Consider the following 10,212-nt stretch of genomic DNA (forward strand, 5'->3'; position numbering starts at 1 on the left):
TATATATATATATATATATATATATATATATATATATTTATGTAATCCCTTTTATTGTCCAACAATATTCATTCTCTGCATTTTGACCCATCCCCTTTGGGAGCAGTGGGCTGCCATTGTGTGGCGCTCGGGGACAGTGTGGGTTTAAGGGTTTTGCTCAGGAACCCAGAGTTGAGTATATGGGGTTAAAACCAGGTACATGCAACCTATTTATGGAAAGTATGTGAGCTTGAATGCAGATAGAAAATTAATAAGGACGACATGAGATCATTTTTAGGAACACCATTTTGTTTCATATGTTAATTCAAACTTCAAACTTCCTATTGTGGATCAAGAGTGACGAGCAGCTGTTTGAAAACTACAGACAAAGGCGACATATTTCTCATATTTATCACCAAGAAGAAAGCCCAGTTAGTTTGCTTTGCCTGCTTTTTATGGGCAGAAGATCCCTAAGATTCCTACGACGACGTGGAAGCGTGTCGGAGCCAACATAGCTCGTGGGAATTTTTTACAAATCACTGTGGTTTGTTTTTTGTCTGACTTGCTGTAAACGAAATATTGCAGAACTGGCAAACTACTAAAACACTTCTCTGTGCCAGTTTCCTCTGCCTCTGTTTCCTCTGAGAGGGAGGCGGCGTGTCTGGGTCCGTGATTACAATTGGTTGGGAGGAAGTGGTGCGTTAACCTTCATCATAGGCTACAATGAAAAGCAAGGCCATCAATTGGGATTCAACCAGCTGATATTAATGAACTTGCAATGACTAGATTTCGGCTGGTGTCTTGCGCTTCATGCCTTTTGGCACCTCTCTTTCTTCACATGTTCAATACTTTAATTAATTACTATCAGTTCAATGATTATAACTGTAATTTCCTTACTGACCAGGGTTTTAGCCTCTTACATGAAATATTGGACTCCTTAATCCGGCTGTTAAAAATTCAGTTGTCTTTCACCAATTTAGCAATTTAAGCTATGGCTCTTAGCAACGTTACTAATCACTGTGAGGGACCAAACTTAAATAAGGACAAAAGGTGTTAAAAATTTGAAAAAGTACTTTCATTTAATTGTGTCAAAAATGGTTAACAAAGGCTGAAAAGCGATACAAAATAACATGGATCCAGGCCCAACTTAACTGAAGTCAACTGAGGATCCAACTCAAACAAAAAAACTGACCTGCAAACAAAGAACTAAAGGCTGCTTAAAAAGGGATGGAGTAACCCAAGTCTACCACATGAGGGAGGCACAACATAAAAGTATAAAACAAATACAAAATTAACCATTCTATGAAACAAATAAAGCAAAACTAACTTTTACTGAGCAGAAACAATAAGCGAGTATTTAAGTGACAAACTAATTGAAAACAAATTGAAACAAGTCTCCCCCGTCAGTCTTTCAAAAATGGTACGCTCCAGGTTTCCTCCTCCAGCTGGTTTGCATCAGCAGCACCTCAAACAAAAGACAAGTGTAAATAAACCATTCAGACAGACATTAACTAAAGTTTGCACCCATTAAAAAATACCTGTCTAAAAGAAATAATCAACTTAAACATAAACTGTAATCTAATATAAAGCAAGAAAAAAATACTAACATGATGTGGTGGTGAGAGGATCATCCACCACAATCACCAACCAAGTAAATGTGTCTCTGTTCATTCAAATGCTACTAAAAGAAGAGTGCAGGGCTCGATGTTAACCATCGCCCGATCTCCCGGGGCAAGTAGTTTTTATTGTCGGGAGAGTACAAATTTTTACCAATTGCCAAAGGGCAAGTGGTAAAAATCCTTAACGTCAACCCCTGGAGTGAATCCAGCCTGAGTGATTAATCATTCACTGTGTAAAATAAACACAAAAGAATGCAAGTTAAAATACAATGGTACCATTATTAGCTACAATCACACAGTATAATATCTAATAACTAAGCAAAACACAAAACATTACTGAAAATAAGCAAAATAAAGAAATAAAAGGGGAATAGGTGTTTAAAAGTCCCTTCAAAGTCTGAGGGATGTTCAAAGTTTAAGGATTAATGCATTGAAAGTGTCCTTTAGAAATAGCAGCAGATAAAATATGAATAAATCCTGACACAAACCAGTAGAAGACGAATATGAAGCTCACTAGAGTGAAATGCGTTGCCTTGGCAATTTGTGCAGTTTTGTGCTGAAAGCCCTAAAAAGAAAAGGCCAAGACATATTTGGACAAAGACTTGGCTGAGCAAACATGGCTACTACGGTTTGTCAGTTTTACAGAAAGAACCCCATTTCACTTATTGCCATGCTGCTGTGTTTTCATCTGAGAGGAAGAAGAAAAAGAAGAATCGTTGTTTGCGCCCTGAGCGATTTGCCCACGATGGTCGTGAACTCACGATTCCTGATTGGGAGGTGGTCGTGAGAGGCTGATCGCCACTTGTTACGCTACACGATGCACGAACAGGCTGAAAGTCGTTCCGATCGGAAATTCTCGTACGACTGGAAAATGACCCCGAAAAAGGGCAAAAAATCACACAGTGTACGCTAGGCTTTAGCTAGCCACAGGGCTTCTGGTTCTGGTCTGGTCAAACTGAAACAAAGAAAGGGTTAGCTCACGATGTATAATGTATTCAGCATGAGGTAGCTGCAGCTTCAGTGCTAGCCAGTCCATGTAGCAATTAGCTTTAGCAACACGTGACTCATTCAGTCTATGTAGTGGGCATTAGCATTCAGTTAAACTCTTAAAGAGACGACTTTGCAAACTCACAGTAGCCGAAACGTCTCCTTTTAGCTACGGTGGTTAGTAGGGATGGAACGGTTTATGAAAACCGTCCGAACCGTTTGGTTCGACTGTCTCAGTTCGATTTGCGTGTGTTGCGTTCGGTTCATGCGCTGCTCCTTTTTCTCATAGGCGAAGCGTTAACACTCCAGAGCAGAAGGTGGCGGTACTGCGACCAAAGCCAACCACCAGTAGTAAATAAGAAGAAGCAAAGCAGCGTAGCCGGGTGTAGCAGAAAAAATCAGTTGTTGTGGAGAATTGTGTCGGAATGGCGAGTGGGAAAGAACAGGAGTTGGAAGACGTGCCAGCAGCACTTTATAGGTCTGCTGTATGGGAGCGCTTTGCATTTAGAGTGACCTACGATGACGGCCGAAAGAAAGTTGTGGATAAAAGTGCAACAGTGTGCAAGCATTGTGCAACACGTTTTGTTTATGCTAACAGCAACACGACCATAACAGATTTTCCTAACAATCAACATTTACCGAACCGAAAACCGTGACCATGAAACCGTGAACCGAACCGTGGATTTTGTGAACGTTCCACCCCTAGTGGTTAGCCACAGCCTGTAGCAGCAGTTAATCGGTGCTGCTCCGTCTCTCCGTCTCAGGCAGTCATGGGTCTGGCGGCTTCTAATGGCTCCTTCAACAAACAGCGATTGGGGTTTCCGTTGTTCGGTGGTTAGATTCAGGCTGGCAGAGCTGGGTTAGCTCTTCTCTGTCTCTGCTGCTGCAGGCTTCAGGGAAAACTGCTTTCAGCTCCTTCTGAATCACAGGAAAAAAGCAGTCTGACTAGGTCCAGCGAGCACAGACCAAGCTTTATAGATCCCTCTATATGTCCTTACACTGCTCCTCTATTCTTTTATAGATATGTCATATTGTCCTGATTGTTTCAGTTCTCTTCATTCCTGTTACATTTCAGCACAATTAGATGAACTAACATATTTCTATGTTCATTTTTTAGATTTACAAGACAGAGAGAGGACTGAACTGGTGCGATTCACAGGAGTACCAACTTTTGAGAGCTAAACTCACACCAGTAAAACTGACACTTGTTACGGAGCGGTGAAATGGCGGAAAATGTACCAAATTTTGAGCGAGAAAAAATCTCCTGCTCCATCTGTTTGGATCTACTCAAAGATCCAGCAACTATTCCCTGCGGACACAGCTACTGTATGAGCTGTATTAAAAGGCACTGGGACGGACAAGATCAGAGGGGAAACCACAGCTGCCCTCAGTGCAGGAAGGTGTTCAGACCAAGGCCTGATCTCCTGAAGAACATAGTGTTGTCAGAGTTGGTGGAGGATCTGAAGAAAAATGGACTCCAAGCTGCTCCAGCTGATCACTGCTATGCTGGACCTGAAGATGTGGCCTGTGATGTCTGCACTGGGCGGAAGAGGAAAGCTGTCAAGTCTTGTTTATCCTGCCCAGCCTCATATTGCAACACTCATCTTCAGTCTCACTATGACGCTCCGCCATTAAAGAGACACAAATTGACAAATCCATCAAAGAAGCTCCTGCAGAACATCTGCTCCCATCATGATGAGGTCATGAAGATCTTCTGTCGTACTGATCGGCAGTGTATCTGTTATCTCTGCTTAATGGATGACCATAAAGGCCATGAAACAGTCCCAGCTGAAGCAGAAAGGACCGAGAAGCAGAAGGAGCTCCAAAAGATACGACAACAAATCCAGCAGATAATCCAGGAACAAAAGAGAGATGTGAAGCGGCTTCATCAGGAGGTGGAGGTCATCAATGGCTCTGCTGATAAAGCAGTGGATGACAATGAGAAGATCTTCACTGATATGATCCGTCTCATCCTGAGAAGAAGACGGGATCTACAGCAGCAGATCAGATCCCAGCAGGAAATTGAAGTGTGTCGAATACAGGAGTTTCAGGAGAAGCTGGAGCAGAAAATGACTGAATTAATAATGAAAGATGCTGAGCTGGAGAAGCTCTTAAAAACAGAGGATCACACCCAGTTTCTCCAGAACTACCCCTCACTGTCAGCAATCAGTGAGTCTACACACTCATCCAGGATCAATGTTCGTACTCAGAGATATTTTGAGAAAGTGACAGGAGCTGTGTCAGAGCTCAGAGAGAAAGTGGATGATTTCCTGAGAAACACGTGGAAAAACATCTCACACTTAGCTACTAGAGTGGATATCATACTGTCAGGACCAGAACCAAACACAAGAGCTGATTTTTTGGAATATTCACAAGAGATCACTCTGGATCCAAACACAGCAAATGGGAAGTTGACATTATCTGAAGGGAACACAAAAGTAGCTTTCATGGACTCAATGCAGTCTTATCCCGATCATCCTGACAGGTTTACTAATCATAATCAGGTTCTGAGTAGAGAGAGTCTGACTGACCGCTGTTACTGGGAGGTGGAGTGGAGAGGAGGTGGAGTTTATGTAGCGGTTTCGTACAAGAATATCGATAGAGCAGGGTGGTCGGATGGATGCTTGTTTGGATTTAATGATAAGTCGTGGTCATTGCAGTGTTTTACAAACAGCTATAACTTCTATCACAACTACATGCAAGCTCCAGTTTCAGGTCCAGTTTCCTCCAGAATAGGAGTGTACGTGGATCACAGAGCAGGTATTCTGTCTTTCTACAGCGTCTCTAGAACCATGACTCTCCTCCGTAGAGTCCTTACCAGATTCAGTCAGCCTCTATATGCTGGGATTAGGCCTATCCTTAATGGAGATTCTGCTCACTTTGTTAAACTGAAATAATCTGTAATCATCAGAGATGCAGTGAGTTAAAAATGTGTATTTTATTTACGGTTTCTCTAGTTTATAATCTTTAATACAGAGAACTCTTTGTTGTGTCATTATTTACCGCTTAGAGATCAGCAGTATTAATTGAGCTCCTTTGTGGCCTTGATTGTTGTTTTGTTTGTGTTTGAGTTTGTTTGGATGGAGGTCATCACTGCCCAGAAGGTTTTTATTCCATTAAATTAATTAAAATTACACCGATTGCTTTGTCAGACCAAATGTTGGTCAAAGCTAGGGCTGTAACTAACAATTATTTTGCAAATCGATTAATTTGGTGATTATTTTTCGGATTAATCAATTAATTATCGGATAGCCAAAGGTTCTTTAAAGAAGATTTTTTTAAGAAATTAAACCAGGTGAAACCAAAACCTTTCAAATTGAGGAGTTCTGGATAGAGAATATTGACGGATAAAGATTTGTTGTATCTTGATATAAGTACAGCTCTAATTGAATCAGTGTGTCAGCGAAAGGCATGTTTTAGAGTCTCTATTTACTCCAGTTACCAATTAATCGATTAATTTAGTCTGTCCTCTCTATCCAAATTCTCAACCTTTGGTATTCAAAAGTGTGTCCTTCTTCTTGAGGTGCAAGTATATATATATATATATATATATATATATATATATATATATATATATAAATCTAAACTTCTTTTTTGCATTTTTTTTTTGTTTTGTTTTTGGCAAATTTATAGAAAAAGTTTGAGCTTAAAATCCAATTGTCTGGACATCAGAAGTCTGAAAAACATTCTGTGTAGCATCGACTTGGACTTCCTCAATATCATCGTCAATGAAGTACTTCTGGGTGAGGTAGTGCAGCCTGGTACACCGTCTCATTGGGATGGCTCTGCGGCACCTTAAGCCATTCCAGTCCTACCCGCTATTCAATCAACAGACAAAGCTTTTTGGTTTCTCCAAGCTCAGTTGACAATTGTTTCCATAATCGAGTAAATCCTCCCTGGTCAAAGCTATGTACAGACAAGCTGATGGAAACTATTATTTTAATGATCCTCATCAATCGGGATGTCATCTTATTGGAAAGTCAAATAATCATATGAATGTTCCACATGTCCCTACTTGATACATTTCCAAACACACCACGAATTGCCCCTTTAGTTTTCCAAAGCAATGAACAATTCTGTGCTTCTACAACTCAAACAGGAAATAAATTAGCTTTTGGACCAAAGATGAATGTTAGTTTTTATGGATTGCTAAAACACTAAACCGTGTTGTCTGAACAGAACCCTCAGTTCAGACAACATAGAATACAGCTACCTTTTCTTCCCAGCTCCTTGCTTGCTTGCCTTCTTTTACTCTTAACTTTATTATTGCCACTGCTCTTGTGGCAAACTAGTAACTACACCTCCCAGCTTGCCAAGTAGTCACCTATAGAGGTTGTCATACTACGACTGTAGTAAGCAATGCCCTATTTTTCAGCTACTGGCTGAGGCGAAGAGGAACCCAACATCTCAGTTCAACCACATAGTAGACCTTTTGATGGTACACCTTTGATGGAGAATCTCTTTATCGTCACCCCTCAGAAGCGAGGGGTGAAAACGCCATTCCTTTCTTTGTAAATACTCTTCCCCTTGGCAACCTTGACTTGGGATTTGATTTAATGTTGATATTTATCCAAGAGAGGCATGCTAAAATTTTCTGTTTGATGTTTCCTAGTGTGGCTAAATTCATGTGAAAATCCTTTTATTTTTATGGTTTCTGTTAAGCAGTTGCCCCGAGAGTGACTGAAAGTAAGGTTATGCCTGATGCACATACAAGCCACAGATAAAATTAGCATCCTCTCGCAATGTCTCCTTTTCTGGCTGACTCCTGGGGTGGGCGTGTACAGCACAAACACCAAGCTTACAAAAACCCAGTACACCAGGAAGTAGAAAACACAGCCAAGTCTTTTCATGCCATAGATGACGGACAGTAATTTCTTCCCGAGAGTTTTTTCACAATTCATTGATTGTGGTGGTATCCTTCCATCTATTTTCCGTCACGTTTACCCCAAGTGGGGTTGCGAGGGGTGCTGGTGCCTATCTACGAGCGAGATGCAGGGTAAACCCTGGACAGGTCAATTGTGGTGGTATTTATGAGATAAATCAATGCATGTCTCCATATGTTTACATTTGCAAACTCTCGCCAGCAGAAGCTGTTGCTCTTTCGCCATGTTTTTTTTTTTTTTTTTGCGCTGACCTGTCCATGTATTTACAAATTTTCCTTAGTGTGCTTTGCATGGAGGCTGTACGGCGGGGCTTGGAAGTCATAAATCATGTTATTTTCCTATACTTACCTCACGGATGCATCAAGCATTAGCCAAGCTTTATGCTGAGTAACGGTTCACTGTCTCTCTCTTAAGCTGCCCTTCCTTTCATCCGTTTCACGGTTAGCTTATTGTTCCGACTCTGTGTCTCTACGACCTGTTGGAGCTAGCTGGTTGGCTTTTTTAACCCACAGTCATCCAGGTTATGGCAACCGTTAACAGGCTTAAATTGGAAGGCAACCTGTCAGTTCGACAACTATCCAGGAGTCTTCGTCAATTCTGTTGGCTCACAACAGAGCAATCTCTAGTTGGAGCACTGATGTATTTTAGCAGCATGGACGTGCATCCTCCTAAGTCCAAGTCAGATGCAAATCAAGTAGGCACCCGATTTTTTTATTTTTTTTTTTGGATTATTGGAGTTTTTTGTTGTTCATGTGCCGTGTGATTTGCTTTTTGAGTCATAATATTAGTGCTTATGCCGTTTCTTGGGAATGTCTTCCATGATTAGCTTTTTAATGCTTGGAAGCTAAAACTGCAAGTCTGCCCCTCTGTTTGGTGATGGCTTCTCACAAAGATTGCTTTCTGTATCCCTCTTTAAAGCCATCTGTCCTCTCTATCCAAAATCTGAAAACTGGTATTCAAAGGTGTGTCTTTTTTTCTTGAGGTGCAAGTGTATATATAAATCTTGCCCAGAAATGCTGGCTCTATGTCGTATGTTTGTCTGATTGTTGTTTGGTTTCTCCAATATAGAAGGCTGTACTGTCCTCACTGTTCTGGATTGCATACACAGCGCCGTGCAGCTTAGGTTTGAGTGTTCTGTCTTTAGGAGGAACCAGTTTTTGTCTGAGTTTGTTTTTAGCCTTGAAGTTCACTGGTATGTTGTGTTTTGAGTAATTCCATCTGAGTTTCTCAGAGATTTCTTAAACATATACAATTTCAATGTTTTTGCATCTCTGTGTGTTCAGCAGTGTGGTTCTTCCTGCTAGTTGGTTTTGCTGACTTAATAAACAGCCAGTTGGGATAACCACAAGCTTCAAGTGATTTCCTAACATGTTTTTGTTTCTTTTATTTACCCTCTGTAGTTTAGGGAATATTGTCAGCCCAGTAACTCAGCGTCCTGATCACTAAAAGTTTATGTTCCAGTAGATGATGAGAGTCAAAATGAATGTATTGGTCTGTATGTATAGGTTTCTGGTAAACCTCAATATTAAGACTTTAATTTGTCCTCAATGCCCACAGCACAATATTATTTAACCTTGCTGTTTGTTAGTTTTTCCATTGTGTTTTTTATATTAGTGGTAACTACTGCAATAATTACTGTAATATGTTAAATGTATTGTAACTATTGGTTTAATAAATTTTAACTTGATAAAATAAAAGATAAAATGTGGTTGTCTGCGGTTTATTTTATATTTGTAAACATTTGGTGCTGCTGACCACCTCTACAGCCGAGCTGTTGATGAGCAGTGGAGCATGGTCTGGCCGGATCTTCCTAAAGTCAACAATGATCTCCTTCATCTTCTCCACATTCAGGATCAGGCTGTTGACTCTACACCAGCTGCTCCACCTCCTCTCTGTAGTCCCGGTCCGTAGACGCCTCGTTGGATGGAGTCTGTCTGTGGTTCGCATGAGTCAGAGCATCCGCCATGTTGAATGTGGCAAATCTGCTGTTAGACTCAGACACTTAGTACTAGAGGGACTTTAATCTCAGAATATATTTCATATTTGTAATATTTAATTTTTTGTAATATTACAAGTTTATTTCGTATCCCTTGGCTTCATATTGACTTTATTCTCACAAAGAAGAAAAAATGATTTTAAATAATCAAACATGATCTTATTACTCCAAGACTGAAATTGTTCTGCAAACTGTGACTACTCTGGAAATATTCCCCTTTAGTTATCAATATATGACATTTTTCTCATAACATTACCAATTTTGTTCTACTTTTTTTTGTTTGACTTTATCGTCCTAGGACCTTTTTTTCTCATATTATTAATTTTATCTCTTTAATTTTCCCCCATTTCCTTTTTAATACAGTTGCCAAACTCACCTAGAGCCATAGCTCTGTTGAACTTGCCATCCCAGTTGATTTCACATAATAAAGTAAAAAATCTTGGTGTTATTTTTCAGGACCTGTCATTTAAATCCCATATCAAAGAGATTTCTGGAATTTCCTTCTTTCATCTGCACAACATTGCAAAAATTAGAAATCTCCTGTCCAGGGATGATGCTGAGAAACTAGTCCAAGCATTTGTTACTTCAAGGCTGGACTATTGTACTATATCTATCAATATAAGTATATATATCTAAAGCTATATCTATCAATATAATTATATCTATCTAAAGCTATATCAATATAAATATATCTATCTAAAGCTATATCAATATAAATATATCTATCTAAAGCTATATCAATATAAAT

At 39.9% G+C, this 10,212-nt stretch overlaps 2 protein-coding genes across 2 annotated transcripts in view; both read left to right on the plus strand.

The window, feature by feature from the left end:
* LOC107087421 (tripartite motif-containing protein 16-like) overlaps positions 1-10,212 on the plus strand; it is a 97,459-nt gene that overhangs the window by 69,719 nt on the left and 17,528 nt on the right. The window lies entirely within an intron of this gene.
* LOC107087418 (tripartite motif-containing protein 16-like) lies at positions 3,708-6,110 on the plus strand. Its single transcript, XM_015378987.1, has one exon. The coding sequence runs from the start codon at positions 3,809-3,811 to the stop codon at positions 5,480-5,482; it is 1,674 nt and encodes a 557-aa protein (XP_015234473.1). The 5' UTR covers positions 3,708-3,808; the 3' UTR covers positions 5,483-6,110.

This window comes from Cyprinodon variegatus, unplaced genomic scaffold, assembly GCF_000732505.1.
Source record: "Cyprinodon variegatus isolate N-32 unplaced genomic scaffold, C_variegatus-1.0 Scaffold183, whole genome shotgun sequence".
NCBI classification, from domain to species: Eukaryota; Metazoa; Chordata; class Actinopteri; order Cyprinodontiformes; family Cyprinodontidae; genus Cyprinodon; species Cyprinodon variegatus.